Source organism: Dunckerocampus dactyliophorus, chromosome 13 (genome assembly GCF_027744805.1).
Source record: "Dunckerocampus dactyliophorus isolate RoL2022-P2 chromosome 13, RoL_Ddac_1.1, whole genome shotgun sequence".
NCBI lineage: Eukaryota > Metazoa > Chordata > Actinopteri > Syngnathiformes > Syngnathidae > Dunckerocampus > Dunckerocampus dactyliophorus.
In genome coordinates this window covers 26,584,181-26,603,736 of record NC_072831.1, presented here as the reverse complement: position 1 = coordinate 26,603,736, position 19,556 = coordinate 26,584,181, and the positions used below count along the sequence as shown (strand labels likewise).

The 19,556-nt window shown below is 41.5% G+C and overlaps 1 protein-coding gene across 2 annotated transcripts; it reads left to right on the top strand.

The window, feature by feature from the left end:
* Positions 1 to 2,319: 2,319 nt before the first annotated feature.
* Positions 2,320 to 19,444, top strand: LOC129192295 (thrombospondin-type laminin G domain and EAR repeat-containing protein-like). 2 transcript variants are annotated; one of them, XM_054796174.1, is made up of 13 exons: positions 2,320 to 2,750; positions 4,384 to 4,592; positions 5,465 to 5,781; positions 6,631 to 6,709; positions 6,803 to 6,962; positions 7,036 to 7,167; positions 7,236 to 7,306; positions 7,391 to 7,555; positions 11,251 to 11,455; positions 11,528 to 11,760; positions 16,244 to 16,422; positions 16,506 to 16,607; positions 18,590 to 19,444. In XM_054796174.1, exons 1-13 carry the CDS (start codon positions 2,666 to 2,668, stop codon positions 18,741 to 18,743), a joined length of 2,091 nt encoding a protein of 696 aa, XP_054652149.1. In that variant the 5' UTR covers positions 2,320 to 2,665; the 3' UTR covers positions 18,744 to 19,444. The 2 variants fall into 2 exon arrangements, with proteins under 2 accessions (XP_054652149.1, XP_054652148.1); XM_054796173.1 differs by having other exon boundaries at positions 6,619 to 6,709.
* Positions 19,445 to 19,556: the final 112 nt, after the last annotated feature.

Below are 19,556 nucleotides of genomic sequence, written 5' to 3'. Positions count from 1 at the left end.
TTTGTCAGTGCAAGCTTTGTTTTTTTGGCGGGGGGGTTTGTCTGATATACAACATATAAAATATATATATAAGAAGGTCCATTGACTGTTTTAGTTCAAAATAGTTCTCTAAAATAAATAGTATTCTGCATATCTTTTGACGCTTGTATCAGAAGGTGGCGCTGCTCAACAGCTATTCTGATGTCTTTTTTTAAAATTTTATTTTCAATTTTATGTTCTGTACATGACTTTATCAAGATGCAAACTTGTTGCTAAGATTAGTGAAATAAAAGTGCCATGGAGTGATAAGGAAACAAAAAGCAGGAATAAGGAAACAAACGTGTCCACGTTTAGACCTCATCCACCCTGGAAAGGTGATAATGTGCACTCATATTCGCATTGTGTAGTATTTGCGTATTTGGTAATGGTTGCGAAAGATGTACAGTCACAAAATGATTTATTTTTGTAGCATTTCATTACAATTTTACTGTCTTTTTATAAATGTATTAAATATTTTTAATGCCATTAATGAGTAACCCTATTTATAACCTCTTGCAATGATATAGATTTTACTTTGAATTATTCTGTTAATAGTTTAAGCAATCAAACAAACATTTTTGTCAGTTTTCAAGTTATTATGACTAATCCCCATTTACAGCTAATCCCCAAAAATGAGCAAAAAGTCCAACGTTAGGGAAAAAAAGTTCATATTAATCATTCACTTTGTCGCCTGAAACAAAAAAGCTTCAGATGGAATTTGTTGTTTCTTTAAATGTATATAACATGGGTTGGTTTACAAAATAAAAATGACTAAAAGTTAGGGATGAGCCGGGTACTGGTTTTAGACAAGTATGTATGGATAATGCATTTTTGCCGAGTATGAGCATGAAACGAGTACAGCTCGTCATCCTTCCCTCTGTAATCGTGATGAAGGAAAATCCTCATTGGGTAACTACTTAAGTATTCACTCTTCACATTCTGTGATTGGCCAGTCACACAGCGACTGCCCTTCCCTAGACAGACTCGCCACAGCCAGAGAGAGGATACAGACAGTAACTCTCTTCTTGCATGGCTCGACTCCAGCTCACGTTGTCTGTTTCGCTCTATTTCGGTTTGTATGATATGATCTGATTAAAGCAGAGACTGAGGATACGAACGCGGACAGTTCCATCACCGTGGCTGAGGTATCTGGGGTAGTCAAAATGCTCCCCAGTGGCAAAGCTCCGGGGGTGGACGAGTTTCGCCCTGAATTCCTCAAGGCTTTGGATGTTGCGGGACTGTCTTGGCTCACACGTCTCTTCAACATTGCGTGGAAGTCGGGAACAGTACCTCTGGTTTGGCAGACTGGGGTGGTGGTCCCCCTTTTCAAGAAGGGTGACCGGAGGGTGTGTTCCAACTATAGGGGGATCACACTCCTCAGCCTCCCTGGGAAAGTCTATTCCAGGGTGCTGGAGAGAAGGGTACGACCGTTAATCGAACCTCGGTTACAGGAGGTGCAATGTGGTTTTCGTCCTGGTCGCGGAACACTGGACTAGCTCTACACCCTTGCAATGGTCCTGGAGGGTACTTGGGAGTTTGCCCAACCAGTCTACATGTGCTTTGTGGACCTGGAAAAGGCATTCGACCGTGTCCCTCACGGTGTCCTGTGGGGGGTGCTCCGGGAGTATGGAATTGGTGGCGCGCTACTACGTGCCATTCAGTCCTTGTACAACCGGAGCAGGAGCCTGGTTCGCATTGCCAGTAGTAAGTCAAGCCTGTTTCCGGTGAACGTTGGCCTCCGCCAAGGCTGCCCTTTGTCACCGTTTCTGTTCATAATTTTCATGGACAGAATTTCTAGGCGCAGCCAAGGTGTCGAGGGAGTCCAGTTCGGGGGCACTAGGATCTCATCTCTGCTATTTGCAGACGATGTGGTCCTGATGGCCTCATCGGGCTGTGACCTGCAGCGTTTACTGGGACGGTTTGCATCTGAGTGTGAAGCTTCTGGGATGAGACTCAGCACCTCCAAATCCGAGGCCATGGTTCTCAGTCGGAAAAGGGTGGATTGCCCATTTCCGGTTAAACCACGCCCATTTCCGCTTTGTGCCCCACTCCAAGTACAGGTGCGCATACAGTTAAGTAAGATGGGTGAAAAGATACAGATAGTGGTATACTCGCTCATCCCTACTAAAAATTAAAATATCAAAGTGTATATCAAATAGTTTCAGTGTGCGGCCCTACGTGGAAGAGGTTTGGGCACGGCTGATTTAGCAATATGTTTATCATTTTAGTAAAAAGCAGACATTTATTTGCTTTGCCGTTTGCGCAGAGCTACTCTCCGCCTGTTGCAGGTGTGCGTGTGTGTGTGCGTGTGTATGTGTATGTGTTGGAGGGGGCGGTGCAAGCAGGAGGATGAGTGACAGGCTCATTTGCATGGTGGGAGCCTTTAAAAAGAGCTCTGCAGGTGCACCACTCTCTTCACTCTCTAAGACATGCAGTATAGGCACACATCATCTGGAACATTCTTGGGTTGTTATTTCCCCCACTGGATTTTTTCTTCTTTTTTTTTTCATTTTAAATTTTTGGGAGATGATGTGAAGATGTTTTCTGTGATCTGTTTGCCGAGGAATTTCTCTCCAAGGGATCATCCCATATGGAAACACTTTGATATGGAGACTTTTGCAGCGAGTAGCTACTGAACCTTGCGGTGATGTCATCGCTGATATTCCTGCAGCTGATTCTTTTAAGTCTCAGGGTCACCCACATGACCTCTGACCTGAGGGCGCGATGTCCAGGTACCCCCACCTTTTTGTCATTTCACTGCTCTAGCAGCTACAGTCATGTGATGCCCCGTTAATGATTATCCAGTGGCGGCTATTTTATGGTTCCATCTAAATTCAAGGAAGCCCCTCCAGCCAAAATTCCTCTGGATAGCGTACGCATCTGCTGGCGGCGCAGTGCATAGCATGATGACTTGCCAGCTCGGGATGCCAATTGTACCTTTGTTTTATTTTTGATCGCAAAAACAAGTTCAGACACTGAATAAGGAGCAGGAAACGTGTGTGTTATGATGTGTTATTATGATATTATGTCCATTTGCTACGTTCATAATGACAGTAATAAGCACCCCTCCTGTAGCCCCACCGCCACCCAGGGCTATTCCTCACACACCAGGAATTCCTGCATGCATGCTACGACATTATTTATTGGTTAATAGCAGGAGTTCCCACTCCAGGAGCTTTCATGCCCTCAAAGCAAAGGCAGCGCCCAGTAACACCCACTTTTATTGTACAGAATCGTGTCTCTATAAAACCACCTTAATAGTCAGTATAGAGTTTTTTTTTAATTCACATACTGTATGTACATGCTAAAAAATTATTATTTTACATCACCACATTTAAAGAGATGATTTATTATGCTGGCAACTTTTTTTCTGTTTTGTATCAGCAAAGGGACAATCGTTTAACAGAAAATTGATTACTTTTATACTCAGGGTTGTGCAATTTATGCACTTTTGGTTATTAAGTCAATTGACGGAAAAGTAATGATTATGAAGTTAAGGTGAAATATTCTTTGCGGAGGAGTCAAATTTAGAATTTCCATACTTTAATGAGTGTCTAAAATACACATTTGTTCAAATTTCTTTTTTTAAATTTAAAAAGTTATATTTTGAAAGATATTATTATACTGTCATTTTAACAAAAGCAATATAATATAGAAAATAAAAGACAATTATTTAAAAAAAACAATATTCTATGATTCTATAAAATATACTAAGATAAAATAAAATCCACTTTTTAATATTTAGAATTATTTCCAAATATTTGTTTTTTCAACAATAAAAGAAAAAAAATACAAATAAAATAACCTGTATTAAAAATATATAAGTGTAAAAAAATTGAATTTTTTTTCAGATATTCCCTAATATTTCAATGGAAAAAACACATATACGGTACTACTAATAATAATAATATTACTGCTTTGGTTTTACTGTATACATGTGTTAACTAGTTTAGAACACATAATAAGCAAATGGGTGGGAAAAATAATACATTTAAAAAGACTACTTTGTCAGAAAGGTTTTTGTTATAAAACAAAAAAAAAATTCAAGTATTTGAAAGCAGTTTTCAAACATAGGAACCGTATAGGACACGTGTCAAACTCGTGCCCTGGAGGGCCGAGACACTGCAGGGTTTTCTCTCCAGCCAGTTTCTTCAGCAGGTGATTTAATTGATGAGCTCCTTCCCTCAAACTGAAGGTGTTGATCATTAAAATCACCTGCTTTACTGACTGACTGGAAAGAAAACCTGCTGTGTATCGGCCCTCCATGGCACGAGTTTGACACCCCTGGTATAGTAGGACTCAGAATGTTCTGTGGAGTCTTTTACTGCACTATCACCGACCTCTTTACATGTCAATGACCTCCAGTTGTGGCTTCTCTGGACCTCCTGTCTCTTGTCCTTGGGAAGGACACCTCCAGACTCATGCCAGGGGTGCACGTGAGACCCTCCGGAGGGGTGAAGGGCGTACATATTTCCAGGCCTCAGCCTTCCTCTCAGCTGTTGCTCAACTGCGACCTTTTCCCCAAAGAGTTCTCCATCGTTGTGACGCTAAAAGTCGCTCGCTTCGCACATGAGGTGAGCAGCAACAAACAACTGTTTAGTCCTCTGAAAGCATTTAATTCCTGGTGGAGAATACTGGACATCCCAGCAATCCCCGGATGCCATGCCAGTACAGCGGAAGTTCGGAATTCTATCAAACTTTTCATGAAAAGTATTTCTTTATAGTCGGGCAAAACTTTTGATGGAGAATTGCTGTCATGCATGACATCAGAGCTCTGGGATTGTTTTGCTTTTCTTTGACTTTATGCGGATATTTTTGTGATACTTGATCCAAATTTTCAGTAAAAAAATGTGCTTCCAAAGTCAGACGGAACTTTAGATTTAGAATTGCTGTCATGCATTACATCAGAGCTCAGTTCAGTGAGCATCAAAGGATTGACTGCAGTCGCTTTGCTTTTTCTTTGACTTTGTCTTGACGCTTGATCCAAATTTTCCGTAAAAAAAAAAAAGCGATTGTTTTGCTTTTTCTTTTCTTTTTGGTAGAAAAAAAATCTCAAGTCGAAAGTTAGAATCGCTGTTGACGTGCCTCATGAGAGCTAAGCGAGGTATGACTTTGTTTTGCTTTTTATTTGACTTTCTGCTGCTTTTTTTGTGACAGTTTTGGTAAATGTATGCCTGTAAAGTTGATCTCGCATGACGTCAAAAAACAAAACGGTGAGACCTACGTTTAAGCAAGTATCATAGGATGGAAATGTGTATTTTGCTTTTTCTTTGGCTTTTTGCAACTTTTTTCCTCTTTATCAAGAACAGGAAGTTATGAGAAATAAGTGGAGTCTTCATCTTTTGACATTGAGTATAGACCTTGTGTTTGCAACTTAATATTTTTACACTTGGATGCATGCTAAGAATGTTACAATGGATGTTTTTTCCCCCCATTCGCCTTCCAGAAAAGCGAATACATCTTTTCCTTGATGGAGCCAAAAAGGGCAGAGCGAGGATCTGAAGGGGACAAAAGCAGAAAGGGGACCATTTTGCGTAAGAATACAGAGGTGGACGTCACCAGAGCAGAACATCGGCATCTCATTCTGGGACTGAGGCTCTCCAGGAGCCGACTTCACCTGCTTTTTAAAGGTCAACGAGGGGTCATACAGCAGTCCGTGTTCCGGGGCACCCGCTTAACTGACAACCGGTGGCACACTCTGGTTGTGTCCGTTGGCGGTGGACACGTCAGGCTCACAGTGGACTGCAGCTCGCCATGGGAAATGTAGGCTTTTTTTTGTCCCTTTTTTTTGGTTCCACCTTCTTGTTTCGTTTCCATGAATGCATGCACCCTCTGGGGATACTACATCATTCAGCACAATACATCAGCCCTGCTTAAATATGCTCACACCCTACAGCCATATCATCACAGTGGTCTGACATTATTTGATAGATGGCTCAAAGTGGAAACTCCCTCTGGCTTGTGCATGGGTGCTCAAACACCCCTAAATTTAATCTTGCACCCCTTAAAATACTACTGGATATAACAATAATAATTATTCTACACATTATTGTTGTTTTCTATTTGTAACCCACTTATGTTGTACTTTTTAATGTCTTAACCGGCCTAATAATATCCATATGATGCACGTACCTCTCATACTACAAGTCCCAGAATGCACTTCGGACTTTTAGCTGGTGTGTCGTTACGTAGCTGTTCCACTAGCTCCTCTATTGGACAGTATGTACAGTCTCTCGTTATCGGACTCGTTTGAATCAATTACAGTATATCGCTTGTTTATTGTTTGAAACGCGCGTCAGAGTGTGTATTTGCTCTCCAAAATTGTGCCGCTAGTTCGTTAGCCGCTAACTAGCCTACGGCGACCTTTGAGGTTTAAAACTGTGGTTGGGTCAGTACAGGTAGTTTCTAACAATATTTATTGTTTGAGTTTATCAGTAATTCTCCAATGAGTATCTAACAGATGTATGCAGAGGTGAGAAAAGCCAAAGATATATTAATGCAAAACTCCACCAGTTTCAGACTCATTTGACTGTCGTCCTAGTTTTGCCCTTGACTTCTACAATAACTCTTAAAGAAAATTTTGTATTTCCTGACAAGCAGCCTTCCCTCCAGGCCCTTCCCCTCAGACCTTCACTTCCACGGATCCAAACTCTACCTTGGCAGTCGAGGCAGATGGAAAGGCTTGTTTTCAGTAAGTCTTAATGCTGCTTACACACGTTGCCACCGAAGCGGTACAATTCAGTTCATTTCAGCTTGCAAAAGCATGACTTGGATGTTTGTACAGGGTCTGTTGCGACAGCTGGTTTTGGTTCCCGGATTGGATGTCACCCATCAGATATGCCCATCTTCCCATCCCCAACTAGCACCTCTATTGGTGCCGGGGCTGCTGCTGTCAGATGTACCCGCCGCTCGGACGGAGGCTGATGGTCACCTTGTTCCCGATGGTACAGTCCATGCATCATTTATAGTACGATGCTCATGCAAGTTTGTGTCTCTTAAATATCTGTGAACCCCAAGAAACCGAGGAGAGGGTGTCTGTGGGCTTACGGAGTCCTTGCTCTGAGCTCCTTCAAGGCCAAATGTGGTTCAGTCCGCTCAGGAAAGGCCTCTACCTTTGCGATGGTACCTCCTGGATCACCGTGCTTGAGGGTGAGACGTCATCAACCTACTGAGAATGTCTCAGCTGAAATTACCAGTAAACCCCTCCGTTTGCACAGCTCCCAAACGACTGGACTATGTTATGGAACACCAGGTTATCACCACCAGCTCAGAGACACACGACATAGAGGTAAACCCCTTTTTAGTCCAAAAGATAGCTACAATCAAATGCGTCCTGCAACATTTAAAAGCCTTTTTCACCACTCAAACTCAGGTGTTCCAGGTACCAGGCGTAGGTCTGATGGCTGCTATGGCTCACCGCTCCACAGCCTCTGGTTCTGCCGTGTACCAGTGGACGCAACAGAAAGGTTTCCAGCTGTACCAGAATATCAGCACCCATGGAGCGTTGGCATGGAGACATTTCCACATGGGCAAGAAGGTACAGTACGACAATGCAGTGGCGGAAGACAGGGAATTTATTCTCATGTGCCTTTTACACAGAACCTGGATGTCATCACGCCTCGGTTAGGGCTCTGATACTACCTCAGAATGCTCAAGATTGTCCGGTTGACTTAAGCCCCTTATTGCTTAACTTCTTTTGCACTTACATGACAACGAACTAGGGGTGTAACGATTCATCAATACATCGACGCATCGATTTATATTCCTATGGCCCAAGTACACCGATCTATGACATTGTTTAAAGGGTAATGAATCGATACTCTGAAATAAAGCACTGGATTTAAGCACGGCAGGCTTTAATGAATGTGTGTTTTTTAGCACTTTCAAACTCGTGTGCCAGTTTGATTTGGCGTAAGTTGATTATTCATGCCTGTATAGTGGGGCGCACAGATGACGTCATGTAAAGGCAACTGTTGTGGTTACCGAGGGTTAAGTGTGGTTGGCACTGTCATCACGCAATATGTACCCGGAACGCAATCGGTTCAACTGGGTTCTACACATGTGCAGGACGCGTCTACAGCCGGTCAGCGTATTTTTCGGCAGTCACATGTTAGGCATGTGTAATCTACGCCGTCGATTTACAGCAGCAAGCAATAAATAGAAAATTTGTTTCTTCCATCATATCCATAGTGCAAGTGGACAGTTTATAAGCCCTCTTTTCTTTGGTCTATAAATTATTTTACATTGTTTTCACCACTGAAAAAATACACACAAAAGCATTTGCTCCGAAGATATGTTTGGATGGGCGGTATTTCTCTGTTTAGGAAAAAAAACTCGGGCTGAATCCTCTAGCTTAATTCATCATTGCACTCTGCTTATGGTCGTTTACATTGAAATATCACTGCATTTTATGTGTTTTATTCTATTTATTTATGTATGCCATAACCGGATATGACATTTACGTCTGCGCCACGTGCATTGCGTAAGTTTTTACGTAGCTCAGTCTTTGTGGATGTCACAAGACGATAGAAACATCCGCATGCTCACAAAGTATTTTAACAAGAGCCACTTATAAAATAACCTCCCAATATATTACATATATGAAGTATGATTATTGATCATTTATGTTCATACATTTAAAAAACGTGACGTTGCAGAAGAACTGTCGTAAATGTGATGTAGTCCATGCGCATGCGTGGCACCGAATGCGTTCCAGATACATATCGCATAGTGACAGGAACATTGAATAAATGGAGCCCCACTGGTGATGGAAATTTTTGCTCTTTTTAAAGAGCTGGCTCTTTTGGCTTGGCTCACTAAAAAGAGCCGGCTCTTTTGGCTCCCAAGTGTCTCCTGAGATTTTTTTTCTTGTCTTAAATTAATTTATTACCAAATTATGTTTATTGTGTAAAATTAATTACCAATGTAAAAAATACATGATATCAAATGTTTCTTATTTTAATGGATTTATGTAAACCTCAATGAACAGATTCAAAAATATGTTATATTATAAAAACATCCCATCTCAATAGACAAATTAGGTGACAATTGGTCAAATCTCTTCATACAAATTTGTAACCAACTAATCGGCTTTAAGAGCGCCACAGCAGATTTAACCCAAAGCCCCTCCCCCTGCTCAGTGTGGACACAGCGACGCCGCCACACATCGTGACCAATGACATTCACCTTTCATCAGAAAAAAAGACGAGGAAAAAACGAATCGGCTCCCAATTGGCTCCCAACGACGCGAACCGGCTCCTGTCGTTCATTTCAGAGAGCCGGCTCTTAGAGCCGATTCATTCGCGACCATCACATCACTAGCCGACTCATCCTCTCCAAAGAGCACAAGTTGGTGAGTTTTTGTCCAGTAAAGAGTGACTCTAGATGCCCTACACTCGATTCAGTCTGCCTGTGATGTCATCGCCAGGCTTTATACTGGATTTGTACTTGTATACTTTATATTTATATAAATGTTGGACCACTACAATGCTTTAACAGCGACTGACCCCCCCACTTGGTCTCCTAAGTCCAGTTCTGGTCAGATTTCTGTGATGAAGAACGTAGTTCCGCTTAGTTGCTAGGGACAATTAAGTAAAGAGTATGGCTTCTCAAAACAATATGCGTTCATAAGATGAATACATTTGCATCACAAAAGTGCCTCCTCAAAAAAATCAGACCTCACAAAACGTTATATTGGTCTCCCGCCGTATTCCTGCGCACTGCCGCCTGTGCATTCTCGAAGACACTCACATTTACTTCCGCGACGGAGCGCCGAGGCCATCTTGTTTACGTCTGTGTTCCACAGCGGAAGAAGATGCGAGTGTCTTTGTTAGTCAGTTATGGACAAACCAGACATGTGTCCACCTGTAACTTTTTAATGAGGTAAAAGGTAGTGTGTGATACTGGGAGGGGGGGAGGTATGAATGTATACATAGGTGTAACTGAATTTGATGGTTATATGGAAGAGATTGCACATGTGCTGCACATGTGCGTTTACTGTAAGCTTTGTTATGTATTATTATGTATTGCTGTGTTTTAATGTTGTTTGGGACTACGGATGGAAATTAGCCTCTGGGTGGAATCTGGGGCCTCATCTATAAAAATGTGCGTGGAAATCTGACTAAAAGTCTGCGTGCACCAGAAACCCAAAATGTGCGTATGGACAAAAATATTCAGACCTTTTAAAAGGTGGAGTAGGCACACATTCACGCAATTTGTGGTTTATAGATTCCACCTTGAGGAGAAGTGTGCGTACGCAACTCCACCTCAAGTTACGCCCTTTCCACGCCTCCACTTCACCATAGAAGGTCAGTGCAAAGTGACTCATGAATGTGGAGTTCATATTTAACGAGCCTTGATTACATTGTAATCACAGCTGGTGGGGAGACGAGGATGAAGAAGCGGACTTTCGGGGGAATGGAGGTGGAAATACTGGGAATAAGTGTCATATTTGGAAGCCACAGCAGTGGCGTAGCAAATAAAACAAAGACAGGGTGACAGCATGTCCGCTGTCATCACTGTGAATGGAGCAGGGCGAACCGAGGCAAAACTAAAACAAAAAACAAAAGCGGTCCGATATCAAGGCACACATTTGCATTTATAGTGAGCACGTTTCTGCATTTTTTTTTAAGTCATACTACATTTTAGATGAATATAAGCTTAACAAAATCTGTCCAATTTAAAGGTGGATGCAAAGACTCAAAGTAGGGATGAAGTTTCCTCCGTAGGATGGCTGGACTCACCCTAAGTGATAGGGTAAGGAGCTCAGCCATCCGGGAGGGCCTCAGAGTAGAGCCGCTGTTCCTTCGCATCGAGAGGAGCCAGTTGAGGTGGCTCGGTCATCTGGTCCTGATGCCTCCTGGATGCCTCCCTGGTGAGGTGCTCTGGGCATGCCTAGCTGGGAGGAGGCCCCGGGGCCGACCTAGGGTATGCTGGAGGGATTATGTCTCACAGCTGGTGTGGGACTGGAGGTGGAACTGGAGGAGGTGGCTGGCGACTGGAAAGTCTGGGCTTCCCTACTCAAACCCGGACAAGTAGAAGAAAATGGAATGGAACGGCTCTATATTTTGTCACAAAAAGGCTTTATTGGTCAAGGTTGTGAAGTGTCTGTCCTTTCTGTAAATAAAAAAGAAAATGCAACCTTCCTACTAATTCCAGTGCCATTTTGCAAAATATCCTACTAAATTTCTACGAAAACATGCTTTGTGAAGAAGATGTCTTATTTTGTTCTAGCTCTTTCTGGTGGTGTCCAACTCCGGAGCAGGCAGCGACATCAGCAGGGAATCAAACAGGGCGGACGTGTCTGTCATTTACAAGTGGAACAAAAGAAAAAAACTATTTGTGCAGTTCCAGACCCTGCAGACCCACTGCGCACGGGACTGGGAGGCCTTTAAAATCCATCGACAAACCTACCTTGCAGTGGCCAATCACAGAATTGGTACAACAAAAACAACATAAGCAGTCTTCAAATGTGAGCTTATCCTAAGGTATGTAACAATGTCTTCTGTAGGTGAAAAGAACCACACCATAGACAGCGTGGTGTACAAGTGGAACAGGCCAACTAAGTCCTTCGAAGTTCACCAAAAGCTGAGGACGTCGGGGGCCTACGACTGGGAGTTCTTCAAAGTTGGACCGTACCATTTCCTGGTGGTGGCAAACGCTTTTGATGGGGTGACCACATCGGTAGACTCTGTCATCTACGTTTGGGTCGACGGAAACTTTCAGGTCTTCCAGACCATTAAGGTACCCAGTGGAACCTCATTTGTATTGGAATTTAGAATTTCGGTAGAATTGTCGTCATGCGTGACATCAAAGTGATTTCTGACAGCTCAGTTCAGCTGGTATGCCATCATTTTGCTTTTTCGTGACACTTTTCTATGATACTTCATCCAAAGTTTCTGTAAGAATATGCCTCTAAAGTCGGACAAAACATTACATTTAGATTCGCTGTCACACATGATGTCCCGTGAGGTGTCAGCGTGCATCATGAGAGCTGACTTCAATGAGCATCGAAGGATTGTCTGCAATCGTTTTGCTTCTTCTTTGACTTTTTACAGATTTTTTTGGTGCCTCAAGAATCGAACAAAACTTTTAGAATCGCCATCATGCATGACGTCACAAGGCAATGTCAACGTGCCACACGATGCTTCAGTTCAAGCGAGCATTCACACGTTAACTCTGCGATTGTTATGTTTTTTTGTTTTTTTTACTTTTTGTTTTTTTTTGTTCTGATACAAAATGTAGTTCTAAAGTCAGGCAAAACTGTAGATTTAGAATCACCATTTTGCCTGACACCCTGTGAGATGTCAACTTGCCTTATGAGACTTCAGTTCAACGAGTTTTTACACATTAACGCTTTGATTGTTTTGCTTTCTCTTTGACTCTTTGCTGATTTTTATTTGTTCTGGTAAAAAAATATGCCTCTGAAGTTGGGCAAAAATGTATAATGTCACCATCATGCATGACATCACACGAGATGTCAACGTGCCTCATGAGATTTCAGTTCAGTGAGCGTTTACAGGCAAAATTTTTGATCTAAAATTGGCATCATGCATGTCGTCCTATGAGATGTCAACATTCATGACACTTCAGTTAAGCGAGCATTTGCGCATTAACGTTGCGACTGTCTTGCTTTTTCAATTTTTGTTGCTTTTTTGGTGACACATTTTTTGGGAGAAAAAACAATTCCAAAGTCAGAGGTTACGCTGTCATGCATGACGTGAACGTGCCTCATGAGCGCTCAGACTGCGATACAGATGGTCGAGTACTGACCAAGTTGTGCAAAACATGCAAATTTTTTACCGGGACTCGCGGGTATTTGTCTTTGTTAACTTGTTCACTTACCCTGCTGCCGCTAGTTGAATTAAAAAGGAAAACAGGTAACATGGCATCAATTGTGCAACTGTTACTCTAATTGCATTTGTATAAATGTGTTAACCCCGTGGAAAAAGCAACAGATCTGCTCCTTGCCTCAAATCAGCTCTCCTTCCACTTCCACTATTCCTGTTTGAGCTGCGCGCTAGCCAACACCGAGCCGAGCACTTGAAGAACTCTGGCACTCGCGAACGTAGACTCATTTGCCGTTACCAACACGAGGGCGCCGACAAGCAAATTGTGAACCTGACATGGGCTCAGGGCTTCAGTGAGTCGGGAAGGCGGTCTTGTTGAGCATGTGTGGGTTCTCGGGTGGCATAGACGTTTATTAAGTTTATTGCATTTTCTTGCATTTGTTTAAGGGGCAAATTTGCCACATCCAAACGTATCGCATGCGTACTGTGAGACCCGACTCGAGTAACTCATAAAAACTTGAGTCAGTAAAAGGAATCAAGTTTACCATCACTACTGTGTGACTGTTTTCCTTTTTGTGACAATTTTTGGAAAAATATTTCTCAAAAGTTCCTTGAAAGTGTCCAAAAAAATTGTGAGACCAGCAAGTAGCATTGGATGAAAATGTGAGAACCTCAGAGGTGGAACACAATCGTTCGTTTGTTTTTCATATCAGTTTTTTCTATAGCAAATAATACATATTGAATTTCTCTTTTAGGGTCAAGCTGCCCCCATCATAACTACTTTATTGCCATTTTAACATTCTAAACAGTTGTGCAGGTGTAAAAAAAACTTAATCACTGTACAGTAAAAATCAAAAACAAAAAAATGTGTCCTCATGCGTAGCTTTGATGATGCGCTAAGGCGTCATCTGTTGTGTTTTTTTTGTCTCCGACAGTTGACCTCTACATGACTTTAGAGGCGTGTTTCTCCAGAATGCCTTGTCAAATCCTGCATTGTACGACTTCAGGAGCGTTTGATGAGATCATGCATGAGCTCTTAAACCCTCATCTACTCTCCAGCCAGACTCTAATTTCCTCTGATGAGATTTATGTGATTGCAGCATGAAATCACAAAACAATCCTGTCATTGCAGTCACAAAACACACAAACATGGCGAGATGAAAAGGTAATGACAGAGGGCGAGGGAAAGGAACAGGTGTGTCCTTGCTGCCAAAAATAGAGTGCTGACATGTAGCTGATAGCGAGTGTTACATATTGGGCTGTAACCGCACTTGAGATGAATGTGTGTTGACACATTGATGGTCCAATGAGGAGATGCTGATGATTTAGGGGAATTCCACAGCTGGATGTGAGGATCACCGCAAAAGCCCCCGGGCGGGTTCATTAATCACCTGAACTCACCCAAAACGCGTCAACACACACTCGTGACACTTATTTCACGTTCATGTCTGTTGTTGAAGCTGTTTGAGTTCTTATCTTTCTATTCAAGTGAATTAACACTTATGTCGCTGATTGGATTTATTGAATTTTTTTCCAAAACCCACAGAGACCTATTTTTTCCTTACACAAGTGTTGAATCTCTGAATTAAATGCCCTAAAAAGTGGTCAATTTTGGAGCTTAAACTACATTTTCTTGGAAAAATATGCCACAGAAGTCAAATAAAAGTCGTGTTGACGGACATACACATAATAGGTCAAGATATATCTACAAAAGCCCACCAGGTGACAAAGGGTGAGTGATTTTACTTTAGTTTAGTTGTATTATACCCTTCTCTTTATACTTGTATGAGACTTAGGAATGTTAAAATCTTACAGTGGCGTCTCTAGCGTTGGACATGATCAGTTCTGTGGCGCTGGTTGACTTCCTAGTTGTTCAAATTTCAAAATAAATTTCCCTATAGGAAATCATGTAAAGTCAGTTCCTTTGTTCTGTCGCCATCACCACATCTTAATTAACTTTACAGGCAATGTTTTAAAGTAACATTTTAACACCTTAACTTGCATAGTAAAAAGATTGTAAGCAAGCAGTACGGGCTATTATTAGTCAAAACACAGGCATATACTGTATAAGCAAATTATAAATTTTCAATCATAAAAATGGCTGAATGAATGAAAATACAAATATATAGCATTTAGAAGATGTTATATGTAGTGTAACATCTGAGACGTTGTGTGCGCCTTAAAGAGGCGGGGGCCTGGAAAGTGACGTGTGTGACATCAGCTGGCTACCGTCGAGTTGTTAAGTGTTCGCGTGGTTAGCAGTGTGGAGAGTACCAGTGCCAGAGTTGTGGCTGACAGCAGCTCCTGTGTGAATGTTCACTGCATATGTGTTCTCTGTGCCGTTGCAGTAGTGTTCAACTACAATGGCCACTAGGTGTCAGGAACGTTACATTGACGAGACAGTAGCCACCAAGGATGCTGTCAATGTTCACCTGTGAGTCTTTATGTCTCAGATGTCTTATTTTCTATAATTATGTCAACTATATCGGGTAATACAAGTGTAAAAGTGATTATAGGAGGGTTATTTCTTATCTAGAGGGATATCTATTATCTAATAATGCAAAAAAACATATTTAGAAGGTCTTAAAACAGGTTTTCTATGCTCTAACTATAAAAATATTAAATAGATATAAATATAAATAAAGAATCCTACTTCGTGGAAATTCATTTATCACTGCAAAGCTAAGTTCCTCGCCAGGAAGGCGTTTGCAGAGTAATACTGTCACCTTGTGGTGATTTATAGGTACTACTGGAAGTGGTTAATGAAGGGGAGGACGCTAACCAAGGTTCCACTGTATAATTATTTAATTCAGTTATTGTCATTTCTGGTTCTATGTGAATGGTTGTTTGTCTATATGTGCCCTGCGATTGGCTGGCGACCGGTCCAGGGTGTACCCCGCCATTCGGCCGAAGTCAACTGGGAAGGGACTCCAGTGTACCCCCGCGTAATGAGGAGAAGCACCATAGATATTGGATGGATGGTTATCATTACACTTTCGTCTGCCATCACTGGCAAACCCACCAATTTATTCCTTTAGGCTCACTTAGCTGATGTCTCTCAAAATGTGCTGTTGACATCTTGTTTGATGACAGTTTGAACTCCAGAAATTTTGGGCTGATACCTAATCGTACACTTATTAATAATGAATTCGTTTTATGTTTACAATATACCAAAGGCCAAAAAAGAATGAAAATAGCCCGCCGGCTGCACTTTGGACACCCCTGCTTTAGAGGTTCTGCTGTAATGGAAAACTTGTTTTGAAATGAAGGCTAATGGCTATCTTACAAGTTGCCTCAACGTGAGTCATACTCTTTGATGAACCGTGCCTCTGCTTTTCTTTTCACTGAGCGCAACACCTCCATTTGTATCTCATTTAGTCAGCACGTAATTACATATTTGTTGATACATGCCTACAAGCGTTTTTCTTTTGCTTTAGACTTTTTGTGCCACCGACTGGGAAATGTTCCAGATTGGGAGAAGAGTCTTCTTGGTGGTTGCCAATGGACACAGGCTTCATGGTAATGGGCCCAGCGAGTACGCCATCAACTCCACCGTCTACGAGCTGGACGTGAACGAGCGACTGTTTGTCCGCTTCCAGGATATTGTCACCTACAGGTACACATGCCTGCACAAACGTAACAATAATGTGTTCCAACGCATTTCTGTCGTCATCGAGCATACCTTTGTTCCGCTTCCAGCGCGGTGGATTGGGAGTTCTTCAGCCTCGGGGAGGAATACTTTCTGGTGGTTGCTAATTCCTTCAACGGAGAATCATACTCTCTCAACAGCGTTCTCTATAGGTACCAAGCCCGTCACTGACACAGTGCACTAATTCACTGCCTGCTCACTTAACTTGTCAACGTATCATCAATCCACGTACACACAGACTGTTTTAATGCTGATTTATTCCCAGGGAGAACCATTAATAAAGGTCAGACATTTTCGACATGTTGGGGATTTCTGGGTCTCTTACAGTTTTGAATTGTCGCATATGCAGGTATTTTTAACCATTTAAATAGGCCTCAGATTGGAAGTGTTGACCATATTCTAGCCTTGATGTTGGAATGTGCTTGGAATGGAAAGTGCTTTTAGTAAGCCCTACTGGGAACATGCCAATTTGTGTGTCTGTAGCTTTAATGCTAATGAGCTGTTTATATACATGAGTGTGTGTCTCCAAGAAGCACGTTATCCACTTTTTACATTTACAGTAATCCCTCAGTTATCGTGATTAATTGGTTCCAGACCCAATTGTGAGAAGTGAAGTTACCTTCTTTATACAGTATATGGAATATTTTTGTAATTAGAGCATAGAAAAGCTGTATACGACCTTCTAAATACATCTTTTATCATTATTAGAGCCGTCTGGACATAAATAACACCCCTTGAGTCATCTTTACAATCATATAATAATAAAAGCATTTAAGACATTTACGACATAAATAAATAATCGTGTGTGTTGCAGTAAATGTGTTCTGGACGTGTGGACAGGAAGTGACAGTGGGGGTTTAGAGTTGAGTTTCAGCTGGAGTACGGCCACAACAGTAGCTAGTATTACTGTAATATGATTATTATGTTATTACAGTATTAGGGGTGTAGCGAGATGAAAAAGCTTTCAGATAAACACAAAGACAAAGGGGGTATACTACGCAAGTTTAGTGGGTTAGCGAGGTGTGTTGAGTGTAAAGCCAGGCTTGCCTGTTCAACGAAAGTAGCTGTCTTTTTATATCACCACGGTAACTTACGCTAAACTCATAACCTGGTCCCGACCAGGTCATGCCCAGACTTTCAGCTTAAAATCGGCTATGAAAGCGCCGCTGTTTCAGTGTGTAACTCATTTGGAGATGGTGTCACCATTTCTTGAGACCCTGGTGGACGTGGGAGCAAGAATAATTGCTCGACGGGACTGGCTACTTTGAGATCACACTGATTCGCTAGCATTCCTGAGTAAATTCCCTGTAAGAGATATAGATTTCTATGAGAGATATAGATTTTCAGCCGAGAGAATGTGCTACATTTGTTCACATTTTGAGCCGAGCATCAGAAATAAAATGCAATATGAAATATTAATAATTTGGCCAATGTTAACAGATGTATGTGCCACAGCAGTCCTTGCGTTAGTTCTCAGCCCGTTAGTCTTCTTATATTACAACATTTGCTGGAGGAATAAGCACTCTGAGGCATCAATAAACTGCAACAAAACACTTCTTTACTCTAACAATAAGGAAAAGCTTGGAGGAGCAGTGCCACCTAGTGGTCACCACCAGGTACAGCATTCTATAGCAGTAAAATATGGACATATTTAAAAAATGAAAAAAATGTGTTGTTCCAATTGATTTATTTTTTTAAATAGATACGTGTTAGTATGTCAAAGTTGCGCAATGTTGAGCGTTCATAAATGAAAAGACTAGTATGGTATAGTTAGTATAATAATCAGTGTTAACTTTTGCATTTACACACTCAGCATTACCCTGCCAGCAGTGTGTCCTCGCCCTATTGGCGGTGACAGTGTTGCTTTCGGCAGTGATAATCTTTTGGGTACTCCTTATAACGCGGCATAATAATTACTTGAGCTGCATCTGAAGCATAAAGCCTGGGTTTGTTGAGACTCTTTTGCCGTTTACCACCAAACAGTTGGTGTGCATGTTTATTTACAAAGTAACATTGTAAACTACTGGCCTGGCATGCACATTACAGCATTTTTAATATACCTGTATATTTTTTAAATGCTCTTTGTTATTTTAGCAACACTCCACTAATTAGTCCCTTGTGTCTTCGTATTAAGGTGGCAAGGGTACGAAGGGTTTGTCCCCGTCCACTGGCTCCCGACCATTGGCTGCAGTGACTGGGAGTTCTTCACTGCCAACGGAGAGTCTTATCTGATCTACTCCAGCGCCAAAGTGCCTCTCTCCAAAGTGTTCAAGCTGAAAATGTACTGAGCTCCGTACCATATTTAAGCGTGTGTATACACGTCCCTCTCCCTATAAAATAAGGCAGGGCATGCAGCATCCATTTGTGTGTGTTCTCCAGAAGGGCCATTGAAAAAGGTTTGGTGGTGTCAAGAGTGTAAATGAGCTTCAGTACACACAAAAAAATGTAAGTTATTAAATTAACAATAAGCTACTCTTATTTTCTTTGCTACTCTGCCTAAAGGTTTGGATATGAGAGTGAGTGGTGGTTTGCACACTATTAAATGTCATTTGTTGCCATATTTCTGTTTGAAGACAAAGTATGGATCGATACAGGGTCAGTAAACACGTTTCCATTCTTTATCACTCACAAGGATGGCCGAGAGGTTAATGCGTTGGACTTAAGATGCAATGGACAATAGTCCTCGTGGGTTTCAACCCCACTCCTGGTGCAGGTTACATTAAATATGTAGTATGTTTTTGGACGAACTGATTATTACTATAGAAATTGCAATTTGTGTATGGAAATGTAAAAAGAATGTACTGTAGTATTACAGACCATTATACACATCCCCACATGTAAGGGGAAATATAAGTTAAGACACTGTTCCATTAACAAAATATCAACATGGCAAACAGTTGCATAATTGCAGAAAAGCCAAATATTAATAATATCCATTTAAAAAAAATGCTTGGTCTTTGTGTTGAATTAATCCACTGAGTGATGATGATGCTTCAAAAAGAAAAAAGCTGGAGAATAACTATTAAAATAACAATCTATATGGATATATTTTGGTGCATAAATGTGAATATTTGTCACCCAGAATCCATGAAATTAAATAT